General features: G+C 47.8%; 1 protein-coding gene across 1 annotated transcript in view; it reads right to left on the bottom strand.

Moving 5' to 3' along the window:
- The window catches only part of LOC121865018 (myb-like protein Q), a 44,038-nt gene extending 21,267 nt beyond the window's left edge, over positions 1-22,771 (bottom strand). The window contains exon 1 of the mRNA XM_042364310.1: positions 22,577-22,771. Within this exon, the coding sequence (XP_042220244.1) occupies position 22,577 (1 nt within the window). The 5' untranslated portion in view covers positions 22,578-22,771. The remainder of the gene's footprint in view (positions 1-22,576) is intronic.
- Between the last annotated feature and the right edge of the window lie 4,199 nt (positions 22,772-26,970).

The raw sequence follows: 26,970 nt of genomic DNA, 5'->3' as shown, positions 1-26,970 counted from the left end.
CTGACAAAACCTTAACAAATCTTCCACATTTGATGAAATTATATAAAGGTAATTTAATGCGTGTGTTGATGAAGACAGGTGGAAAGACATTACTGTGGTAACAGGTGCCAGCAGCCGCCGCCTAGCCAACAACAATCTCCAGCTTGCCCAGTGTCGACAACCACCCAAGCCTCCCACAACGTCTCACTGCATCACTAGTTACAAAGTGCACATTGTAACGCACATCACGCCCTCAAGCAGTTCCATCTGAAAACCAAGGCACAGAAAATTCCCTTGACATGTCTACTCAAATTAGGAAAAAGGAAGGGAGAAAAATGAGCGGGCGGGGGCCCCCGCCGGGGACATGCGCACTCCCAGTTTGGGTACGATGTTACCATCTCAAAATCCTGACAAAGGCGCGACCACTCTACTTGAAACACACACCAACTTCTTCCTCTAATCAAACTCGGCTCCAAATTATCAATACTCAGAAGGAAATACGACGAAGCTCAAGATGACCTTTTGGAAAAATGATGAAGCAGAGGGAAATTCGAGAAGTATTGGGTAATTAAAGCGCGCCCGGAGACGTCCAATAACAAGTTCGTACCCTACACGCCACGCCGGGGACGCCGCGCCCCGCGCTACACTCTGCTCTTCTCCAAAATTACCAAATACAACTTACATGAATTAGATACAATCTCTTGGCAGAAACTTCTCGGGTTCTTCAAAATGAGTGGTGCGCGAAAAGTAAAATTCGTCTATAAAACCTTGGAAGTACGGCGAGTCAAAAAGGCGACATCCGGCCCCATTCCCGCCTAGGGTCCGGATTCTTGGCGAACGCTGGAGGGCTGAAAGGCGCTCCTGGGTACAGCGTCTGGAGTCTAACTGCTCGCTCACAAAGGCTCCGCCAACTTGTGCCGCCGCCGGCCGCTCTTATTGTTAGTACTCAAAGAGGTTGTTATCGCGAGCTGCGGAGGGTGGTGTAGGGTCCCTGTTAGACTTGAGACGACCTGCCATGTAGATTTAGCGGGAGCTGAGGTTGGCGGGTACATGATGCCGCCCCGGGGGGAGGTGGAGAGATGGGGGGAGGGGTCCAGACGCGGGGACACCACCTCCCCGATATTGATTATGTCATCACGCACAGTACACGCCCACACCGCCCTCTGCCCCATCACCACCACACACACAACACCACCCACCATACTCACCACAGCACAACACAACACTACACACTACAACTTTCCCACAACACTCAAACCTCAACTCTCTACACTCAACTTTTCCAACAATACACTCAGGCATTTACGTAATTACGCGTCAGATAATAACGAGGTAACTACCAAATTGGACAGTTAAGGGCCGGGGAGGAGCAGAGGCGGGGAGCAGCAGAGGCCAACTCTCACCCATTAATTCCCTACACATATTTGACTACTGACCAGGGGCTAAGTGTGTTCTACCTCACCGTGTGTTGTTGTACCTCACATGTATACACTTCCTTCACCCTGGATGACCTCGGGCTGACACCTACCTCCCCTCTGGATGACCTCGGGCTGTACATACCCTTAGCTGACACCTGCTGCCCCTGTCTGACGCCCCCACAGCTGTCCTCACTACACCTATAATTAATGAGGTTCAGGCCCATTTCTTTATTATCACTGATATTATTATTATTACAATTATTATTATTATTATTATTATTATTATTATTATTACTAAAACAGCAACAACAACTACTACAACTTCTTTTTTATTATTGGCCTCCAGACTCAAACAATAGCCACACCTTCGCCGCCATTTTATTATTACAACTACTACTACTACCACTACTAAAACAACAACAACAACTACTACTACTACTACCACTACTAAAAACAACAACTACTACTACTACTACAACCCGAGAGTTCATAGGACATGATTCTATTCTAATGACCCGGAGATTGAAAACACTTGGTGACATATCGTAAAACCTCCATATAACGGACCTATCTCTCTATATAATCCGTTAAATGGGAGGTCATACCTAACGGACTTTCATTTCTATAGAGTTCGTTAGATGGGAGGTCTCACATCTAACGAACTCTTGATATAACGGATTTTCATTTTTATAGAATTCGTTAGATGGAGATTTCACACCTAACAGATCCTCGATATAATGGACTTTCTTCTCCATATAGTCCGTTATGTATCGCGTGGACGACTTTAAGAGACGGTATACACATGGGGTCTAGTTATAAATATATATATATCAGCAAATGAAGGGGAGAGGAGGGGATATTCGCTTTCTTCTTCTTCTTCTTCTTCTTCTCCTTCTTCTTCTTCTTCTTCTTCTTCTCCTTTTTCTTCTTCCATCTATAATTACGACTGAGCGCCAGCCTTCATATCTAGTCCTTTTAAGTAAGCTTACTTTAAATTCAATAGACATGTATTGTGTCTTAGTCCAATGCGTCTCCCTCTCCCCCTCTCCTCTCTCTCTTCTTCCCACTCCGTCTTCTCTACCTATTCCACCCCTGTTTCTAACTCCTCTCTGTTCTTCCCACTCACTCTCATCTCCCTTCTCACCCCCTCTTCTCTACCTCCTCCACCCCACTCCCTCTCCTGTCCCTTCATATTCCCTCTCCTCTACCTCCTTCATACTCCCTCCTACTCTCTCCCTCTCCTCTCCTTCCCACTCCCTCTACTCTCTCCTTCCCACTCCCTCCCTCTCCTCTACCACTCCCCCCATCTACTCCCTCCCACTCCCTCTCCTCTACCTCCTCCACCCCACTCCCTCTCCCTCCTCGTAGGTCGACACGCCAACTTTCAAGCGTGTCGAAGATCAAACACAAATTTTAGCCACAGGACGTCTCATAAGTTGACCAATTAAGATGTATTCCGACAGAGATACCAGGTGATAGCCTCCACACACGACAGTAAACAAATTCAATCTTTTCTTAATTTTTTGTTAATTTTACTGAGGTCAAGGGGGTAAAATAAATAAAAAAAATAAAAATACAAATAAATAAATAAAAAACTTGCGAGTATTTTTTGGGGGGCCTATTATTTCTTATGATTTTGTACCCATGGATATGTAATTATGTAAAAATAAATAAATAAATAACACACTGTATGACGATTCTCAAATACAGATCTTGATAGTCATTACCAGTCTAATTACCAGTTCAATTATTATCAGTTCAATCATTACCAATCCAATCATTACCAGTCTAATCATAATCGTCATTATCATTATCGTCATTATCATTATTCATCTTCAGCACAGTCAAAGGTCACGAAAGATGGGATAAATTAGGGAGGAGGAGAAGGGGAAGGGGAAGGAGGGGGAGAAGGGGTAGGGGGGGGAGGGGGGTGTTTCTCTAGTTAGTTCTATATATTCTGATTAATTTAGTCCGTGCGTGTGCCTCCACCAGGGGTCAGTGTATACATATATAGAATTAAATATGACGATAGCCACACCATTATTATTGTTATTATTACTATTATCATCATCATTATCGTCAATAGTGGCAAAATGGCCGCCTGAGTAAACGCCACATAGTCTACCGCTACTGTAGTCACCTCCCCGTTCATCCACTACCACACCGATTAAATCATTCACCCATCATCCATCACACTCATACACAAATACATCCATCCACCATACAAATACACACTCATCCACCACACTCACACTCATCCACTACACTCACACTCATCCACTACACTCATCCGTCACACTCACCCCAATCCTGTCATCCACTACACCTCCTTCACCAGTACAGTACCTCACACGTCAACATGTTAGTGCAGTAAGAAGCTTAGTGTTAAGGAATACACGCACAACCCACCTAGACACTCACCGAAAATGTACACAACAAGTTATTTTTAGAATCCCATCACTTGAATAACATTGGAATATTCCGTATCCGCTCCCTTAGGTCCTCCTGGGTCACGTTTATCCCTAACTGGCATAATTTTTATCTGCATGAAGCGTCAAGGGGTGAAATAGCTTCAGAAAATGTATAATAATATTGGTTATACTATGAGGGACGACCGGCAAACAATGGTGTGTAACTGCATTTATTCCAGGAGTCTCTTGTCGATAAATGTGATGCGATGCCAATTATTTCAGCCCTGAATATTTACGTCTTAAATGTAAATAATGTACAGGTAAAAAAATCTTGCCCTCCCCCCCGTGTAGTTCCTGGGTGTGTAGGTGAGCCTAAATATACTACATCTTCATGCAAAGTTAAACCCGTATCCAGTATGGGCCCCGACCATTACCTCTTTATCAAGAGGTTCTCGGCTCCCCCACCTCTGCCACACACATTTGTATTGAGCAAGTGTCATAAACAAGGCCTTGGCAGCCTTTAGTTTGGGTTGAGTGTGGCCTTGGGTTATATATGAGAGCCTTAGTTTGTGAGGAGGAGGACATAAACAAGGTGTGGGTGCGGGGCGGCCGCCTGCTCCCCGAGCGGGGCCGCACATCTTCAGACGCGCGACTGGCTGGCAGGCAGCTTTAAGACACACCGCCCGGTAAACACCACCTCAACATTCTACTTTTTCGCTTCATTTACTTCAATATTCGCCCTGGAGACGTAACATTACTCCCCCCAAGCCTGGTACATTATCCCTGCCAAGAAGGTGTGGATGGGGCAGCGTGAGACAAGAGGGACACCCACAAAAGGCAGACATAAAGTAAGGGCGCGGGGCTGTGAGGACGTACTTGATGAGCGTCCTCGAGTGAAAAGCAATGGAAAACAGCGAAGGGCAGCGCTTGTGGAGCAGCAGACGGACGGACGGACCCAGGCGGGCGGGCGGGCAGGCACAGGGTACGATCAATAGCTGCAAGAAACTGCCCTCAACTGACAACTGCACTTTCACACACGCCGGGGGGCTGAGGACCACCCACCCACCCACCCACCGCTCCCTAAAACCCCCAGAAAATGAAGGAAACTTGATCCCTTACATGATGCTACACACTTGTCCTTCACTCAGAGGGCCGCACTCACTCACCGCACTCTTATAACAATAATACTTTAACACCGGATCATCAATAAACTGTCAATACATTTTAATAATTTAAATATATATCAATGAAATTTACCACTTATAAATTTTACGGACAAACTTTACGATGGTTGATAAGAATTACTACTACTACTACTATTATTACTACTACTACTACTACTACTATAACTTAAAATAACAATAATAATAATAGTAATAACAATAAAAATTTAATAATCTCTGAAGGATATACAAGAAGAGAGAACAGTGAACAGGAGTAAGCAGAGGTGAGGCAGCTTGAGAAAGACACACACAGAAAAAAAGATAAAAGGCGAAACAAAACAAAAACAATTACCGAAATACAAAAGCAAAATTGTCAAAGGCGAGCAAAACACACACACACACACACACTAGATAAGAGGGAGCAGTAGGAAATTGAAGTAAAGTAAAATACGAGAAAGATGTGGTACCATACCGAGAAGTGTGTGGGAGGAAGAGACAGTATTAACCCACACGACAACAATACTGACATAGATAATTTGTTAACCACTGATTGTGTGCGTAATTACATACACAATATTCTGAAACAATCACCAATCATCATCATTCACAATAAACACCTATTATTATTATGATTATTATTATTATTATTATTATTATTATTATCATTACCGTTCACATTTATTTTATCATTGTAAGTTAGTGATAAGGGAGAGCGGGTGTACTGAAGACTTTGCGTTGTAGCACAAGAGACGGACGGTCCCCTGAGCTGATATACTGTATAATATGCTATCCAGTCACACCACTAGACTGTATATTACGTGTACATTATACTCTCGCATCTCTATTTCTCCCATACAGTCATATATTCTCTAATACAGTCATATATACTCCAACAGTCACTAACAACACAACACAACGTCATAATACGTCACAAAATACGTCACACCATAACACAATACGTCACAACACAACGAAATAACGTAAGAGGAACAATAAGAGGAAGGGAGGGAGGGAGGGAGGGAGGGAGGGAAGGGTGTGTGAAATCTTGTAAAAACATCACATTATCTTTTGAGGAAAAGTGGGAGGGAGGATGGGAGAGACATGACCCACGTAGAGAGAGAGGAGGGAATGGAGGGAGGGAGTGAGGGACATTAGTCAGTGAGCGAGGAAGGGGGGGACTTGGGCCAGAGGAGGGGGTACATGGCCAGAGTGGAGGGAAGGAGGGACATGAGCCAGAGGGGAGGGACATGAGCCAGAGGGAGGGAAGGAGGGACATGAGCCAGAGGAAGGTAGGGACATGAGCCAGAGTGGAGGGAAGGAGGGACATGAGCCAGAGGAAGGTAGGGACATGAGCCAGAGTGGAGGAAGGAGGACATGAGCCAGAGGAAGGTAGGGACATGGAGGGACATGAGCCAGAGGAAGGTGGAGGAGAGGGAAGGGGGACATGAGCCAGAGGAGGGGAGGGACATGAGCCAGAGTGGAGGGAAGGAGGGACATGAGCCAGAGGAGGGAGGGACATGAGCCAGAGTGGAGGGAAGGAGGGACATGAGCCAGAGGAAGGGAGGGACATGAGCCAGAGGAAGGGAGGGACATGAGCCAGAGTGGAGGGAAGGAGGGACATGAGCCAGAGGGAGAGAGGACATGAACCAGAAAGAGAACCAGAGTGGAGGGAGCTAGGGAGAGCCAGAGGGGGTGAGGGGGGAGGTTATGGGTCACTGGAGGCCGTCTGGAGGTCACTCACTCCCCAAACTCACTCTTAGTCCTCACGGATATATAATTCACGGCTGCAGGTCAAATGGACCCCAGTCCTGACAGACACCAACCTAATCTAACCTAACCATTAGGACTGGCCCCCAGCGGTAATGGTTGGGACCCATTAGGACCGGGGCCCATTATTTACAGCCATATTATCAAGAAACTTAATTCCTTCTTTATCGACGCGGCAGCCATCATTAGGAGGTTCATCTTCACGACCGTCTGGGACCACAATCAATAAGCTTCATTAACTGTACAAAGACGCTGTGTGTGACGAGACAACACTAGTTACTGTGAGAACACCATTTGTCGATATAAACACGGGAATACAGACTGACGGATGACACCATGATAATATATACCCCCGAGACGTTTTTGGTGGCGGGGATCAAAGTGAACGTGGTGCGGTGGGTCGGCGGGCGGGTACACTTGGCGACACTTGAGGCTTCAAATTTAACACATACGTTATTCTTTTTTTTTGTAGTTACTGGTTGTAGATTATAAAGGAGAGTAAGGAACTTGATTTTAGCAGGAACAAGCCCCTGAGGACTATCAGTGGTTCGTTCTTGGTCAGATCTAACAGTTCAGTGATGTATTTTTTAATCACTCAAGACGAGAAGACACATAAGACCTGTACTATAGTGCCATACTGGTAGCGGTGTACATCTTCCTCCATCCCAGAAAATACTTTAAGTAATGTGTAAGTTACAGCTGAGAGGAACACTTCACACTCCAGTACGTCTTAACTCCAACAATGATCCGCCAACATCAAAATATTTTTTTCCCGTCAGTGACTGAGTGACATTTATCGTCAGTGACAGTCAGGTATAGAGCTGCAGGCGCATGAATTTAATCATCCAGTGTAAGAAGGTAATGTTAAGTAGATGTGGTCGGATATAGTAGAAAGTGAAGAAAAAATAATTAGTCGGTACGTTAGTGATAAAGTACGGTGAAAATGAATATTAGTATCGGTAATACACAGTAAATATCTTGCCTCAGTTACACATCCATTTTGGTTTGAGCTGCCCAGCCCAGCGTGAGCCGTAAGACTGCCGCTCAACACCTAGCTCACTACACGCTGCAGTTTTATTTACACTAACACAAACAAGTTTTATCTGACACACAAAACGACTCAACACTTTAAAACATAACGCCAGGGACTTGTAACTATACATCTTATGTCCATTAAGCTAAGTGATAATATCTATTACATCACTGTGGCCTTCATGGTGTAAATATTTAATGGAGAAAATTATGATAAACTAGAGTTAAGGAGGTAGTGGCAGAGAGTGACCCACCTGCTGGGTAGCTAACTTAGCAACGTGGCGAGTGGCGCCCTCCACCACCTGGCTCCCTCACACACACCACTCCCTCCCTCACGAACCTTATCACACTCTTACCTCACCCCCACCCCATAACACATCCCACACACCATCAAACTCACTCTTTACACCCAACACAACACACATCCCGTCCATTACACACTTTAAGTCTCGGTCAATACCTGTACATCACCTAACACACACCCTACACACCTTCCTGTACCTCTATAGCGCACCTGGGATTGGTCACATTGTCATCCAATTTTTTCTGAACTTTTCCTCATCTATTCCTGAGTAAGCCTTGAGACGGCTACTTAATAACCCCACTGTAAATTGTGTATATACTTATAATGTAAATGTAAAAAAAAAAACTAAAATAAAATAAATAAATATCGAAGTTATAACCGTAGTAAGATGATGATATGCTCTTCTTATCACCATGCTATGTGTACTATTTCAGATGATACTAAATGTTAAATAATACTTCCTTGAGATAAATGTACAGTATATATCAGGTGCCTTCACGAGAGCTCTGACTCTCAACTGGCTCAGCCATGTTAATATTATGATTTTTGTCGACCCTGTACAGTATCTGTGTTCTTCTGACTAAATAAACTATTTCAATGTCAATATCAATACCAGGTGACGCATCTCTTGTCCCAAATATCAATGAATTATGATACACGTATCCCTCAACTTACCTCCTGACACCTCACCCTCCCTCCTGACAAACTTATTCTCCCTCCTGACACCTTACCCTCCCTCCTGACACCTTACTCTCCCTCCTGACACCTTACTCTCCCTCCCTGCTGATACCTCACCCTCCATACCGACACCTCATCCTTCCTTCTAACACCTTACTCCCACTCCCTGCTGACATCTCACCCTCCCTCCTGACACTTCATCACCTTCCTTACTAAAACCTCACTTTCCTTACTACCACCTGACACACCCTCTTTACTGTTGCCTGACTCTATCTGCTGGCACCTGCTGGCTCTCCCTGCTGACACCTGAGCTTCCCTGCTGACTCAAGAGGGCAGGGCGCGGGATCTAACTTGTCTCATTACAGGATATAAGGTGAAGTTAGTTTGACAGGTGGTGTGAGGCCAGCTGACACTTGTCCCTCACTAGTGACGCTCCACAACCATCTGTACCTCGGCCCTCCTTCTACCTTCTCTTTAATAAAATAATGCTGTTGCTACGTCTACTACTACTACTACTCAAACAAATGCTATTATTATTACTACTAATACAAGACATTCCTTAAAAAAAAATACACGCATTACACTGAAGAAAATATTCAGTAATCAGTACAAAATGTTCACACAATAATTTAAAGGTCTGATAAAGCCACGGATAAAGTCAATAATACTCGCCTCTTTATCTATCTATTCCAAATTTGCTTTAACCTCTTTTTAGGACGATAATTTAAGCTATAATCCCCCTTTTTAGGACGATAATTTAAGCTATAATCCTCCTCTTTTTAGGACGATAATCTAAGCTATAATCCTCCTCTTTTTAGGTCGATATTTTAAGGTATAATCCACAAGGTGTTACATCCTAGTCCTCAGAGGCTTAAGAAATCCCTACAATAGTTTAAAACATAACAATACCCTCAAGAACAAAGACGCTGATGTAATAATATTTTTTTTACCTGCTTCATGACCTATGACCTACTGGGGAGGGGGAGGGAGGAAGACGGGAAGGGGAGAAGGAGGGAGGGAGGGAGTGAAGGCAGGTGCCGACCGTCCGTGAACACGTTTTCCCGAGACTGTTGATAGAGTCATGAAACTTGGTGTATATACATTATTGGCTCTCTACACCTTTCGGCTCCCGAGATAGAGAAAAATAAATAACCCAGATGAAATAGAGGTTAAAATAAATAAATAAATAAATAAACATATATAAATAAATAAATAAATAAATAACGGTTTCCAGCCATTTCAAATATCAGGAGGCAGAGATGGCATATTGTTATTTACTGAGATTATTAATTATTAAGTATATATATATATATATATATATATATATATATATATATATATATATATATATATATATATATATATATATATATATATATATATATATATTAATGGATAGTTGTAACCCAGGATATAGATATTTTCATAGTCGAGTTATTTTTGAGACATATTCGAGCAGATTTTGTAATAGTAATAGTGTTAGTAGTGATGGTGGTGTGGAGGAAGGAGGAAGAGTGGCAGTAGCAGCAGAAGGTGGAGGAGTAGGAGTAGAAGGAGGAGAAAGAGGAGGCGTAGAGGTAGAAGGAGGAGGAAGAGGAGAAAAAGGAGGGGCAGAAGGAGAAGTAGCAATAGAAGGAGGAGGAGAAATGGCAACCAAAAGAAGGAGGAGGAGGAAGGCAGCCAGAAGGAGGAAGTGTAGCCTTGAGATGGCAACAGAAGGAGAATGCTTAGCAGCAGGAGTAGCAGCAAGAAGGAGGAGTATAGCAGCAGCAGGGGTAGCAGCAGAATTAGCAGCAGCAGGAGTAGCAGCAGAAGGAGGAGGAGGATTGCCGCTGCTGCAAATCCGCTGTGTGATACTGTAACGTTTTCAATCCATTATAATTTAATTTTCTTTATAATGAGGAGACAGATAGATCTCAGATAACTTCAAGGAGGCCAAAGGGTTCACCTAAAACGGAAGACAGCGGCTAGTAGCTTTCCTCCCATGGATAGTAACTTCCCCCTTGGCTATTAATTTTCACTCCGTGGCTGGTAACTTTCCTCCGTATTTCAATGCTTCCCTGTGGCTAGTAACTTTCCTCCGTGGCTGGTAACTTTCCTCCGTAGCTGTTAGCTTTCCTCCGTGAATGGTAACTTTCCCCCGTGACTGGTAACTTTTCACTCCGTGGCGCTGTTAACTTTCCTCGTAGCTGTAGCTTTCCTCCCGTGAATGGTAACTTTCCCCCGTGATAGTAAGCACTTTTCCTCCGTGGCTAGTAGCTTTCCCCCGTGACTAGTAACTTTTCCTCCGTGGCTGGTAACTTTCCTCCCGTGGCTGGTAACTTTCCTCCCGTGAATGGTAACTTTCCCCCCGTGGCTGGTACCTTTCCCCCCGTGGCTGGTAATTTTGGGTTATTATTACTCAGGTGGTGCAGAAAGATTTGACACTGCACTTTCATTAAAAAATAATATTTTATCCGGAAACATCTCAGTATTTTTTATTTAGAGTTTTTCAAGGTTTCTTTTCTTTAACATGTAATCGATTATTTGTTTATCAACAATTTCCCGATATTTATCACGGAAATAAACCAGTAATAACCACGTTACATAAGACCATTACAAATGATGCCTGTATGATCACCGTATTTAGTGGTCTAGTATTTGTTCGTTGAGGTAATGTGAGAACAACACCAGGTGCGTCACCTTGGCTACAGGCTGAAACTGTCAACACGTCTGACCTCCCGTGTACGTCTAGAAGCAGTTGACATCAATGACTTCGACCTCGGGGCAGCCACCTATTGCTGGAGGATCAGCTACACAACAACCAGTAGACGAGGAGCCAGAGTTGCCAGACCTGCTGGTACACCTGACCACAACAGGTGATGGTGAGCTTGATGCTCCTCCTCAAGTACAGATGTTGGCTGCAGATCAGTGATCAGCTGTCAGTCTTCGTGAAGTAGTTTTAAGTCATATTATGAATGTTTTAGTGAGGACAGTGTGGGGGCCGTACTCTCACTAGAAGCTGCACGCCGGTAGTAGAACAACTGATCTCGTGACTTAATCGCATAATTTGTAAATTATAAATGACAGAATATGTTATGTATTTTTGTGTAATTGTTACATTACAGTTATTTATAACACGCTCTGTGGTTTTCAGTTGAAAATACAATCAATATCCTCCTCCCTCCCCAGCCACCAGCGCACCATTTTGTGCGGCGCTTCACAGCACCCCGCCCTCCCCCACCCCACTTACCCAAAAGTAAGTCAGTTATACTTGGGCTAGTACCTTATTGGGCTAATTTAGTACACTAAGGTGTGGACCCCCCCCCCCCACATCCACGGATTTAAAATTCCCTTTGTACAACCATACCTGAAGACCCACCACCCCTGGCCACTCCTTACACTTTTATGAGATTGAAAAGAATGAATTGACAACACATCTTCACAAATTTTCTGCGTGAAACAAATATTTTACATGTACGTCCTAACATGACTTGTTTCTCCTTGAATGCTTCACCTGCTGCTCCAATGTTGACCACCACCACCCCACCCCCTCGGTGAATTATTGTTTAACACTTTTCATTATTCACACACAGGAACAAATACTATTGCCACAGCATATGTCTATCTTGGGCTGAGTTCTTATTACACCTCTTTTAAAAAATGTGTCATAAATATATTAATATTAAAACACTATATATCTGTATGGCAATATTGGCTCTACAACAATGAGCGGATTGTTTGTGTAATAACACTGAAGTAAGATATAAAACAAATCATAATAAACAGCAATGTTCAGTTTCCATCATGCTCACTATTACTGTACAGCACGTGTAGTAAGTAACCATATTTATATATTTATGATAATACTGAAGTTATGGAAGAAAATACATCATGATTCATAATGTTCTTCATTTACCAATAAGTTATTTATGATTTTCAGTCGTCATTGTTTGTATATATTAGTTTATGTACTTCTTTCTTATGTTGTTTACTTCAAAAATATAATTCCCCAAACCAAGTGTTTACTCAGACCTCCCTGTGACGGGATGGGAGGAAAGGAAGAATTTTCTCTGCGGGGCCTCCCCCTCCCCCATCTTGAGTTAAAACCCAGGTGACCCCGGCAGAGCCACTGACTATTCTTAGCTTAGTCGCCTCGGTAGGTGAGCTTATAACTTATGTCATCGTCGTATATCCATCCGTCTTGAATAAACGTCAGATCCACACCACAGTAATCCTGAGTCAGCAAGGTAAAACTTAAGAACCAAAATGGCGCTGCTGATGCTGCCAGTTGAACTTTGGTGGCCATCTTTTACTTTGTATTTTTTAGGAACATTTCTGTTAACTACTATAATGATTTTTATATACATGGCAAATGGATACAATAACACAGTATTCTGATGCACCTGCAGCAGCTTTATCAAAAGAAAATTGGCAATTTGACGAAGCGGATGAACGCAGATGGTGTTGGTCGCCTGTTATAATAAGACATCCATCATCACACAGTAAACAACAACTATTGGAAATGGCACAAACTCCCAACACCCGACAACCACAGTGCTGTAACTCACTAAATTCGCGCCTTGTGCAGCAAGAATGTCTAATAAAACACTTTACACTAAGTTTATAAACAATCCAGTATTTTAACGGAAAGTTATCGAGCGTAAATCAAATTTGACACGGACGGCCGGACATACGTACAGCATCACTACTGAAGTTCCCCGAACCATCGGTCAGGGGGAGAAAAATACAGTAAGAGAGGTTGTTAGTACACACAATGGCCTCCCATTCACTGCTGAGTGCTGATAACTGTGCTGTTACACACACACAGATGGTGGGATGTTATACACACGCACAAACACACAAATTGTCGTAGTGTGTTGTCACACACACGCTGGTGGTAGTATGTTACACACACACACACAGAGTAAATGGTGTGTTGTTACACATATACAGACACGGACACACACACAAAGGTGGTGGTTGTTACATACATGCATACATACATACATACATACATACACACACATACATACTGTATATACACACACACACACACACAAGTTGGTTGTAGTGTGTTTTGTTACAAGTGTTCTATCAGTTTCTATGACAAGAGACTCCACTGGGCGGGTCTCCCTTGGCGCGTCAGTAGCTGGGCCGTGAGGTGCTGCACCCTGGTGGTGGAAGCCAAATTACTGTCCCATCTCTACCTCAATTTACTCGTTTAGTGTTACTATTCGCTCCTCCTTGAATTTTCCAGTGAAATTATTTAGAAGACTTACTTAGTTTTACGTATGACACTAAAGTAATATTTGTTCGTGAGAAATTTACTACTAGAGTCATATAAACTACTGTAACATGTAATGTAGCCTACTGTACTTGCCAGCCTTACCTGGCGACAACCCTTCAGTCACATAAAGTAAATACTGGTAGAGGTAAAATTAAAAGTATTGATATTATTCATAATTGTTCTGGGATAACCTGAACAATGTACTTAACCAATTATAGTTAATCAATAATCTTCCTTGGACCCTACTCTGACCAATACTGTACGAGATATCCAATCACCGCTACCATGGAAAACGTTCACCATGTCCTCCAAGACAAAAAAAAGCATTAATTTCAATTTTGTATGGTAAGAAAACGTTTTTCAAATATGTACTAAAGGAAAACAAAACAAAATTCCGTACAAAAATTTGCTATTTCTCTAAAGCCGGTAACTGCGATAGTGACTTATGTCTGAGTTCATGTTATGTTCTCTTAATTTCTCCGTCCGTTTATCGTTACAAATTTTATTTTACTTTCTCGCAGAGGATGATGCTGCAGTTACTAACACAGTCCTGAGTCATTGATGACTGCTTTGTAATGGTGTCCAGCACCTCGTCTGTGTCACTCTCTACCTCATAAATAGTTCTACATTATTTTCTGCTCCGTAATGTGAAGCGGCTGTTCCAACAGCAGCCCTGCAGGCAAAGGCCTCCTCAATGGCTGTTCGCACAACAGCACGACCTATCATAACTTTTGAAAATTTCTGGAACAATATATTTTCATGACTCTCCAAGTTGAACAAACTAGCGGGCTTCAGGTCACGTGACGACTTTATGATTGGATGTTATCAGCTGTGAATACATTCAATACAGTAGAGAGAGCAGTTGTTCTAATAACCATAACGCTGATAATCACGTGATGCTTTAAACGGATCTCCCTAACATGCCAATAACTTGCTCTTCACTCAAACACAGAAGCCTACACTCGCCAACAAGTGCTGTCGCTTCACCTGCCTCTTCATTTACCCGGGTTCAGAGGCGACAGGACTTGTTGGCCAGTGTACAGCACTAGAGCAAACAAACACATACAAATTTTATGGCTTAAAGTGGTCGACTAGGAGATGCTCATACACGCACCTACACATAATTACAAACTATGGCCATGTACTGTACTTGTATAAAAAATGGATATTCTGGAATTAACATTATTTGCTAAGCACCAAAATGTAGGCCTTATTATTATATTACTAAAAACAATACTTGAACGATGGCAGTTACAATGAGACTCCCAAATACTACTCTTGAACGTTCATGTCAACTAACTGACTGTAGACCGGCAAGAAGGTGTTCCCTTCACCCCCTTCATCCCGCGAGGAGTGACAACAACACGCACCAGGACATTCTTTACCAGAGTTTCTCCAGTTTATTGTCGTAAGGCTGCGGGTGACCGAGTGGAACATCTTGTACTTGTTTGTCACATACACACACACACACACTAACAGGTGGTGGTGGTGGTGGTAGTCAACGTGGCAGGCAGGCAGCTTCTCCAGGGCGACCAAGTGTTGACAAAACAATGCTTATAAACACGTAACGCTCCTCTCTCACCAAGTTTCCAGTTTCCAATAATTTACCCAGAAATAATAACTATGAAATACTATAAGAAAACAAATTGTACAGCATGATGTACTATGGCGGACTAACAACAGGAGATTATAGTGTGGTATTCCAGCGACATTTTTGGGGGGGAAGGTGAACTAGTGGGAAGTGTTATGGCGGTAATGTGAGTCGGCAACCCTAACCATAGTGGTGACTTGCATGTTGTTGTGGTACTGATGCACCTGATACTAGATCCGCCTTAGTGTGGGGGGACTACCACCATCATCACAACCAATACAACCACCACTGTTATGTGTGGGGAACTATAGTAGTGATGGTGTGTGTGTGGGGACCTATGGTGGTGTGTGTGTGTGTGTGGGGGGACCTATGGTGGTGTGTGTGTGGGGGGAACTTATGGAGTGTGTGTGTGTGGGGCCCTGGTGGTGTGTGTGGGGGGACCTATGGTGGTGTGTGTGTTGTGGGACCTATGGTAGTGTGTGTGTGTGTGTGTGTGTGTGTGTGTGTGTGTGTGGGGCCTATGGTGGTGTGTGTGTGTGTGGGGACCTATGGTGGTGTGTGTGTGTGTGTGGGGGACTATGGTGTGGTGTGTGTGTGTGTGTGGGGGGACCTATGGTGGTGTGTGTGTGGGGGGGAACTTATGGTGGTGTGTGTGTGTGTGTGGGGGCCTATGGTGGTGTGGTGTGTGTGTGGGGGGACCTATGGTGGTGTGTGTGTGGGGGCCTATGGTGGTGTGTGTTGTGGGACCTATGGTAGTGTGTGTGTGTGGGGACCTGCTGGTGGTGTGTGTGTGGGGGGACCTATGGTGGTGTGTGTGTGTGGGGACTATGGTGTGGTGTGTGTGTGGGGCCTATGGTGGTGTGTGTGTGTGTGGGGACCTATGGTGGTTGTGTGGGGGGACCTGTGGTGTGTGTGTGTGTGTGTGGGGCCTATGGTGGTGTGTGTGTGTGGGGGACCTATGGTGGTGTGTGTGTGTGGGGCCTATGGTGGTGTGTGGTGTGGGGACCCTATGGTGGTGTGTGTGTGTGGGGCTGTGGTGGTGTGTGTGTGTGGGGGACCTATGGTGGTGTGTGTGTGTGGGGGGGACCTATGGTGGTGTGTGTGTGTGGAGGGCCTATGGTGGTGTGTGAGTGTGGGGGACCTATGGTGGTGTGTGTGTGTGAGGCCTATGGTGAGTGTGTGTGTGTGTGGGGACCTATGGTGGTGTGTGTGGGGGACCTATGGTGGGGTGTGTGTGTGGGGGGACCTGGTGGTGTGTGTGTGGGGCTTATGGTGGTGTGTGTGTGGGGGGGCTTATGGTGGTGTGTGGGGGCCTATGGTGGTTGTGTGTGTGTGTGGGGACCTATGGTGGTGTGTGTGTGGGGGACCCTATGGTGGTGTGTGTTGTGGGGACCTATGGTAGTGTGTGTGTGTGTGTGTGTGTGTGTGTGTGTGTGTGTGTGTGTGTGTGTGTGTGGGGCCTATGGTAGTGTGTGTGTGTGGGGGACCTATGGTGGTGTGTGTGTGGGGGGACCCTATGGTGGTGTGTGTTGTGGGACCCTATGGTGGTGTGTGTGTGTGTGTGTGTGTGTGTGTGTGTGTGTGTGTGTGTGTGTGGGGCCCTATGGTAGTGTGTGTGTGTGGGGACCTTGGTCGTGTGTGTGTGGGGGACCTATGGTCGTGTGTGTGTGGGGGGACCTATGGTGGTGTGTGTGTGGGGGGCTGGCATGGTGGTGTGTGTGGGGGGGACCTATGGTGGTGTGTGTGTGTGTGTGGGGGGCCTATGGTAGTGTGTGGGGGGCCTATGGTGGTGTGTGTGTGGGGGCCTATGGTGTGTGTGGGGGGACCTATGGTGGTGTGTGTGTGTGTGTGGGGGGGCCCTGGTGGTGTGTGGGGGGGGGACCTAGTGGTGTGTGGGGGGGACCTATGGTGGTGTGTGTGTGGGGGGCCTGTGGTAGTGTGTGTATGTGTGTGGGGGCCTATGGTGAGTGTGCATGGGGGACCTATGGTTGTGTGCGTGCGTGTGGGGGGCCAATGGTGGTGTGTGTGGGGGGACCTATGGTAGTGTGTGTGTGTGTGTGGGACTATGGTGGTGTGTGTGTGGGGCCTATGGTGGTGTGTGTGGGGGGGGACCTATGGTTTTTTGTCTGTGGGGGACCTATGGTTGGTGTGTGTGGGTGTGGGGGCCTATGGTGGTGTGTGTGGGGGACCTATGGTTTTTTGTCTGTAGGGGGACCCTATGGTGGTGTGTGTGGGGGCCTATGGTGGTGTGTGGGGCCATGGTGGTGTGTGTGGGTGTGGGGGCCTATGGTGGTGTGTGTGTGGGGGACCTATGGTTTTGTCTGTGGGGACCTATGGTGGTGTGTGTGTGGGTGTGGGGGGGCCTATGGTGGTGTGTGGGGGGACCTATGGTGGTGTGTGTGCGTGTGGGGGGCCTATGGTGGTGTGTGTTGTGGGGGCCTATGGTGGTGTGTGGGGGGGACCTATGGTGGTGTGTGTGGGGCCTATGGTGGTGTGTGTGTGTGGGGTCTATGGTGGTGTGTGGGGGGACCTATGGTGGTGTGTGTGGGTGTGGGGCCTATGGTGGTGCGTGTGGGGGCCTATGGTGGTGTGTGTGTGTGGGGTCTATGGTGGTGTGTGGGGGACCTATGGTGGTGTGTGTGTGTGGGTGTGGGGACCTATGGTGGTGCGTGGAGGCCTATGGTGGTGTGTGTGTGTGTGGGGTCTATGGTGGTGTGTGTGGGGACCTATGGTGGGTGTGTGTGGTGTGGGGGCCTATGGTGGTGTGTGTGTATGTGGGGGCCCTGGTAGTGTGTGTGGGGGACTATGGTGGTGTGTGTGGGGGGGACCTATGGTGGTGTGTGTGTATGTGGGGGCCCTATGGTAGTGTGTGGGGGGGGGACCTATGGTGGTGTGTGGGACCTATGGTGGTGTGTGTGTGGGTGTGGGGGGCCTATGGTGGTGTGTGTGGGGGGACCTATGGGTGGTGTGTGTGGGGGGACCTATGGTGGTGTGTGTGCGTGTGGGGGCCTATGGTGGTGTGTGTGGGGGACCTATGGTGGTGTGTGTGGGTGTGGGGGCCTATGGTGTGGTGTGTGGGGGGACCTATGGTGGTGTGTGTGTGGGTGTGGGGGCCTATGGTAGTGTGTGGGGGGGCCTATGGTGGTGTGTGTGTTGTGGGGGCCTATGGTGAGTGTGTGTGGGGGGGACCCTATGGTGGGTGTGTGTGTGGGTGTGGGGCCTATGGTAGTGTGTGGGGGGCCTATGGTGGTGTGTGTGTATGTGGGGCCTATGGTAGTGTGTGGGGGACCTATGGTGGTGTGTGTGGGTGTGGGGGGCCTATGGTGGTGTGTGTGGGGGACCTATGGTGGTGTGTGTGTGTGTGGGGCCTATGGTGGTGTGTGTGGGGGGGACCCTATGGTGTGGTGTGTGTGTATGTGGGGCCTATGGTGTGTGTGGGGGACCTATGGTGGTGTGTGTGGGTGTGGGGGCCTGGTGGTGTGTGGGGGACCTATGGTGGTGTGTGTGGGTGTGGGGCCTATGGTAGTGTGTGTGGGGGGACCTATGGTGGTGTGTGTGGGTGTGGGGGCCTATGGTGGTGTGTGTGGGGGGGGCCTATGGTGGTGTGTGTGTATGTGGGGGCCTATGGTGGTGTGTGTGGGGGACCTATGGTGGTGTGTGTGTGGGTGTGGGGGGACCTATGGTGGTGTGTGTGGGGACCTATGGTGGTGTGTGTGGGGGACCTATGGTGGTGTGTGTGGGTGTGGGGGGACCTATGGTGGTGTGTGTGTGGGGGGACCTATGGTGGTGTGTGTGGGTGTGGGGGGACCTATGGTGGTGTGTGGGGGGCCTATGGTGGTGTGTGTGTGTGGGGGCCTATGGTGGTGTGTGTGGGGGGGACCCTATGGTGGTGTGTGTGTGGGTGTGGGGGACCTATGGTGGTGTGTGTGGGGGGGACCTATGGTGGTGTGTGGGACCTGTGGTGTATGTGGGAACCTGCGGTGATGTGTGGGGACCTGTGGTGGTGTGTGGGGACCTGTGGTGATGTGTAGGGACCTGTGGTGATGTGTGAGGACCTGTGGTGATGTGTAAGGGACCTGCGGTGATGTGTGAGGACCTGTGGTGGTGTGTAGGGACCTGTGGTGATGTGTAGGGACCTGTGGTGGTGTGTAGGGACCTGTGGTGATGTGTGGGGACCTGTGGTGATGTGTAGGGACCTGTGGAGTGTGTAGGGACCTGCGGTGATGTCAAGGGACCTGTGGTGGTGTGTAGAGGACCTGTGGTGATGTGTAAGGACCTGTGGTGGTGTGTAGGGACCTGTGGTGGTGTGTTGGGACCTGTGGTGGTGTGTAGGGACCTGCAGTGATGTGGGGACCTGTGGTGGCGTGTGGGACCTGTGGTGGTGTGTAGGGACCTGTGGTGATGTTGGGACCTGTGGTGTGTAGGACCTGTGTGTGTAGGGACCTGTGGTGGTGTGTTGGGACCTGTGGTGGTGTGTAGGGACCTGCAGTGATGTAAGGACCTGTGTGGCGTGTAGGACCTGTGGTGGTGTGTAGGCTGTGGTGATGTGTGGGGACCTGTGGTGGTGTGTAGGGACCTGTGGTGATGTGTAGGGACCTGTGGTGGCGTGTAGGGACCTGTGGTGGTGTGTAGGGACCTGTGGTGATGTGTGGGGACCTGTGGTGTGTGGGGACCTGTGGTGATGTGTAGGGACCTGTGGTGGTGTGTAGGGACCTGTGGTGATGTTAGGGACCTGTGGTGGTGTGTGGGGACCTGTGGTGATGTGTAGGGACCTGTGGTGATGTGTAGGGACCTGTGGTGGTGTGTAGGGACCTGTGGTGATGTAGGGACCTGTGGTGGTGTGTTGGGACCTGTGGTGGTGTGTAGGGACCTGCAGTGATGTGGGACCTGTGGTGGTGTGGACCTGTGGTGGTGTGGGACCTGTGGTGATGTGTGACTGTGTGTGTGGGGACCTGTGGTGGTGTGTAGGGACCTGTGGTGATGTGTGGGACCTGTGGTGGTGTGTAGGGACCTGTGGTGTGTGGGACCTGTGGTGGTGTGTGGCCGTGGTGATGTGTGGGACCTGTGGTGGTGTGTAGGGACCTGCGGTGATGTGGGGACCTGTGGTGGTGTGTAGGACCTGTGGTGGTGTGTAGGGCCTGTGGTGGTGTGTAGGGACCTGTGGTGGTGTGTAGGGACCTGTGGTGATGTGGGGACCTGTGGTGATGTGTAGGGACCTGTGGTGGTGTGTGGGGACCTGTGGTGATGTGTGGGACCTGTGGTGGTGTGTAGGGACCTGTGGTGATGTGTGGGACCTGTGGTGGCGTGGGACCTGTGGTGGTGTGGGACCTGTGGTGGTGTGTGTTGGGACCTGTGGTGATGTGTGGGGACCTGTGGTGGTGTGTAGGGACCTGTGGTGATGTGTAGGGACCTGTGGTGGCGTGTAGGGACCTGTGGTGATGTGTAGGGACCTGTGGTGGTGTGTAGGACCTGTGGTGATGTGGGACCTGTGGTGGTGTGTGGGACCTGTGGTGATGTGGGGCCTGTGGTGGTGTAGGGACCTGTGGTGATGTGTAGGGACCTGTGGTGGTGTGTAGGGACCTGTGGTGATGTGTAGGGACCTGTGGTGGTGTTTGGACCTGTGGTGGTGTGTAGGGACCTGTGGTGATGTGTATTGATCTGTAATGGTGTGTGAAGACTTCAGACTTAGTAAGCATGAACGTGAACCGGTCTTTTCCACTCGGTGATGGCAGCTGAAGGTTGGCGATAAGACAATGTCACCAAATGTGTGCAGATTTAGAGGCTGTTCTTGTGGAGTGTTGTTACATGATGTACTCCTAGGTGTGAGGGCATCCCTTCACTGAACACTTGCAACAGAGCTGAGCTGGGTGTCCATTCAAGTCGTTGCTATATCGTATAATAACAACATTATATCTTCCTAATGCTCACTTCGGTTTTTTCAGAAAATAACCTATACCTGCCGCGCTCTCTGATGTCCAATGCCAACAAAGATGAGCACAGTGTTACACCCGGCAAGAGGCATGCCATGTCCTGGGTAATCTCGACTGGTGTGGACTAAGTGAAGCAATATCTCGGACACACAAATAACGAACATTTAAAAAGGTCATCATAATCCTCACCGAAAGGGTTCCTCACAGTGACATTAATGAATGTTGTATCCTGTAGTGTGTGTGTGTGTGTGTGTGTGTGTGTGTGTGTGATGACCCTTCGCCTATTGTGTGACGCCTCCAAGAAAATGTGTTACAGTGGACTGCCATGAAAATAAAGATAAGTTTGTTATTAGCAGGACTTAAGTTTCTAAACAAATAGTAACATTATAGTGACAACGAGGTCCCTTACATACAATATATAAGGTTCTAGATATCTCTTACTCCTAATGTGCTGTGACCCTGGGGCCAGAGTGTGTCCCAGGGAGGGTAGCTGGTTTAAATTTGGGGGTTACTTTCTGACAAGACCCGAAAGCCTGTATTCTTAAGACCCTCTGTGTTACATGGTGGCAGACAACCTCATAAGCGGGTTCCTGAAGGAATTTATGATTAATGGGGTTCCTAAGGAGGGTTACCTCATAAGGGGTTACCTGAAGGAGGGATACCTAAAAGGGGTTCATGGTGGAGTTACCCCGCAGAAGATTCCCGAAGGGAAATTACCCCATAAAGGAGTTTTCCAGGAAGAGTTACCTCATGAAGGAGTAAGTGAACCTCCTCACATCTACCATTGTTTATACTGGTTATTATATTAACTGTTTCATTATAACCTTTTACTAACACCGAGTGGTCCCTACCATCAGATGTGTCCTGTGGTGTAAGATAGTCAAGGCTAAGGTTCATGAGTCTAACACAAAATAGTTAATTTCTCACTATTCAGGCATGATATTGCTTCTTTATAATGCTCAAGTGTATTTCATGACGATTTTTTTTTCATTTAGGAATACATATAAAGAGTTTACTGAGGTGTGGGAACGTACTGAGATCTAGTGGGAGGGGCCAGGAAGTTGTGGAGAGAGGTGCGGGTGCGGCAGGTGTAGCGGCTTGTGGTCCATGAGGTCTAGCGAGGGCTGAGGCATGACTCCCGGCAGCTGGTGAGGAGGACGCGGATGAACCATCTGAGGCTTGGGGTCGAGCAGGTCGACGGTGGGGAGGGGGACGGGCCCAGGCTCTCGCTCACGATGGTAGCGAGAGATGTGTGAGAGGAGGGAGCGGACGAGTACTCCTTGGAGCAGTGTGGGCACGGCAACCGCTGAGGGCCAGAGTGTCGGTCCTCCATCTTTAAGATGTACTTATTGGAACACACGCGACCACACACGGGGCAACTCACCGGCGCCCTACACGGAAACCTTTCTCCGCCACCCGACGCCACCACCATGCCGCCGCCGCTGCTCACGTTCATCCCGTCGCCGCCGCCGCCGTCGCCGCCGCCGCCCACGCAGCCACCACCTGAAACAACACCACCACCTCGTACAGCCGCCATCGTTACAAGCACCTCGCAGTAAAACAGCCTCCTCTACACCCAGTGACGCCCACACCTCTACACACACCCTACACAAACATAAACACAACACCCAATACAACGACCAGTACACCCAGTGTTAATATACGCCCACCATACTACTCACAGAAAATGTTAATGTTACTACAGTGTTACTGTCAGTGACTTACGCATGCGCAGACAACCTGTAATACATGACACATCCCAGCACACTTTACTGGGGGTGAAGGACACACACACACACACACACACACACACACACACACACACACACAGGGGTTGAGGAACATAATAATATAATCTAAGTCACAAACTATGTATTGTACTACACTTAGTTACGACAGTCCTGCGTGCCGCTGTAAGTTTGGGAGTTTTAACAAACAGCAGGTGGTCCACATGACCTACTGTACGGTATAAGCAGACGCCAACCAGCTGTGTGCACCACCTGAGGCCTTGTTGCTTCACGGACAGGGCCTTATCGTCCCCCAATATGACCTTATAAACCGATGTTGGATCTTTGGCAAATTTGTGAAAATATGATGAGACGGAGGTTTACAATGAGTCATAAAGGGGTGATTTTTGTGAGTATGTATGCATGTATGTATGTATGTATGTATGTATGTATGTATGTATGTATTATTGGCTGTATTTTTGTTGTTCTCCTCATGAATCCATACAGTGAATAAACTTGTTCGTATTTTACTCTTACCTGTTGTGTTCAAAACGACTTAAAATACGACTGAAATTTGTATTCTGTTGCTGAAAAGAAGAACAGTTCAGGAATCACTCTCATATCCCGGCGTTATTCTGTGTTCTATCTTGTTCCTGTTATTGTTCTATCCTGTTCTTGCATTAATGTTATATCCTGTTCCTGTGTTAGTGTTCTATCCTGTTCTTGCGTTACTGTTCATTTATCTTCTGTACCTTCCTTGGAGTTCTTCTGGACATCCTCCCTCTTCACCAGTTATAATCCTCGCCTCCCCTTCCATTATCCTCGCCGTCTCTCTCGCCTCCGTTCCATCCTCACCGTCTCCCCTCGTAGTCCCTGTCATCTCACCCTCCCCTCATAATCTGCCTCGTCTCCCACCCCTCACTCCCCGACCTGGTCCCTCACGCGAGCCTCACCACTCACTTCCCTCACACCTCCTCATTATACCTGTCGTTATTCTCAATTCAAATGTATCTTGAGTGAAATCAAATTCATTATATAACCCGTTACAACACACAAACACACACACACACACACACGAACACACACACAGAGGCGCTGAGGACACACACACACACAGAGGCTGAGGGACACACACACACACACACACACACAGAGGCGCTGAGGGACACACACACACACTCAGGTAGGGGGTGAGGGACACGCACACAAGGAGGTGAGCTACTCACTCACACACGAGGTGAAACACAAAGGAAGCAAGGGACACCCACAGGTGAAGAACATACATATAAACACAGAAGGTGAAGGACACACACACACACAACAAACTTGACTGGAAGGCCCATGTAAATAACACAGTCAAGGCAGCCTCGTACCGTCTCTACATGCTACGACGACTTAGGTCACTTGGGACACCCACGCCAGAGCTGAGGACCTTCTACAACCCCTTTATTCTCCCCAAACTAACGTATGCGTCACCAGCCTGGTCGTTCTCAACTCCACCCAACAACGTCAGGAGAAGGTACAGAAAAGGGCCTGCAGAATCATGCTCGCAAGAATACTCCAGCTACACCAACGCTCTTCCACCCTGGAAATGCCATCTTAACCTCCACCAACAAGCACTGAAAGGTTTGGCAGTGGACTACTGCACCACCCTCGTCATCGCCAACCTTCAGCCCCCCACCCAACTGGCGCAGTCCGCCACTACAACAAAATTCAGCCCATAAGAGCCCGCACCGATAGATATAACAACAGCACCATCCCATCTATTGTTAAAATAATAAACAACTCCTGATTTATGTACTGTACAGCCCTGTAAATGTATTCAATGCATATTATATCATTATGTCTAAATCAAATGTAAGTCTGTATATTTTCAGCCACCGGCTGCAACTCTATTAATAAACCGTTTATTATTATTAATAATATAATTACACATGACGCAACACACACGTGAAATTGAAATTGAAACAGTTTATTTTGCGAGGAAAATAAAGATACAAAGTGAACAATAACAACAATATTTACCTGGGTGAGCCTGGTGAGCGCCGGGCCACTCTACAGTATACTGTATTTACCTCAAGGAAACTGTTATATAAAGGTAACATCTGGATTACAACATGTTATATGGTCTTACCAAACACATGTTACTGCTCATAGATTCTTACCACATTTACACACATTTCTATATTACATCTAATTATTTATCCATTTCAGGTATTTCTGTAGGATAAAGTTATTGGTGTAGAGAAAGGTGATAAGTGAGTGTAATGTAAGCGATACAAAATGGGTTATGTCAAAGGAAGATATTAAAACAATTACAAACATGTACACACACACACACACGGAGGTGAGGTACACGGAAACACACACACACACACACACAGAGGAGGTGAGGGACACACACACACACACACACAGGAAGTGAGGGACACACGGGAGGTGAGGGAGACACACACAGGTGAGGGACACACACACGGGGTGAGGGACACACACGGGAGGTGGGGACACACACACACACGGGAAGTGAGAGGGACACACAGGGGTGGGGACACACACAGGAGGTGGGGACACACACAAGGGAGGTGGGGACACACAGGTGAGGGACACACACAGGGAGGTGGGGACACACACACACAGAGGTGGGGACACACACACGGGAGGTGGGGACACACAGGGAGGTGAGGGACACACACACACACACACGGGAGGGAGGGACACACACAGGTGAGGGACACACACACGGAGAGTGAGGACACACACACACAGGGAGTGAGGGACACACGGGGAGGTGAGGGACACACACACAGGGAGGTGGGGACACACACACGGGAGGTGGGGACACACACGGGAGGTGGTGAACCACACACACGGGAGTGGGGACACACAGGAGGGTGGGGACACACACACAGGGGTGGGGACACACACAAGGGTGGGGACACACGGGTGGTGGGGGACACACACAGGAGTGGGGACACACGGGTGAGGGACACAGATGTGAGGGGACACCACGGGGTGGGGACACACACGGGTGGGGACACACACACGGGTGGTGAGGGACACAGGAGGTGGGGACACACACACAGGTGAGGACACACACACGGGTGGTGAGGACACACGGGAGGTGGGGGACACACACAGGAGGTGGGGACACACACCGGGTGAGGACACACACACACAGGGGTGAGGGACAAACACACAGGGAGTGGGGACACACAGGGAGGTGGGGACACACACACGGATGTGAGGGACACACACGGGTGGTGGAACACACACACGAGGTGAGGGACACACGGGAGGTGGGGACACACACGGAGGTGGGGACACACACGGGGTGGGGACACACACACAGGGGGTGGGGACACACACGGGAGGTGAGGGACACACACAGGAGTGGGGACACACGGGGTGGGGACACACACACAGGTGGGGACACACACGGGAGGTGGACACACACACGGGAGGGTGAGGGACACAAGGAGGTGGGGACACACACAGGTGAGGCACACACACACACAGGTGGTGAGGGACACACACGGGAGGTGGGGACACACACGGGAGGTGAGGACACACACACAGGGAGGTGAGGGACACCACACGGAGGTGAGGACACACACACGGGAGGTGAGGACACACACAGGTGGTGAGGGACACACAACACACAGGTGAGGGACACACACACGGGAGGTGGGGACACACACAGG

This window comes from Homarus americanus, unplaced genomic scaffold (assembly GCF_018991925.1).
Source record: "Homarus americanus isolate GMGI-L3 unplaced genomic scaffold, GMGI_Hamer_2.0 scaffold2539, whole genome shotgun sequence".
NCBI lineage: Eukaryota > Metazoa > Arthropoda > Malacostraca > Decapoda > Nephropidae > Homarus > Homarus americanus.
The sequence above is the reverse complement of the archived record's forward strand: the minus strand, read 5'-3'. Positions and strand labels throughout refer to the sequence as shown.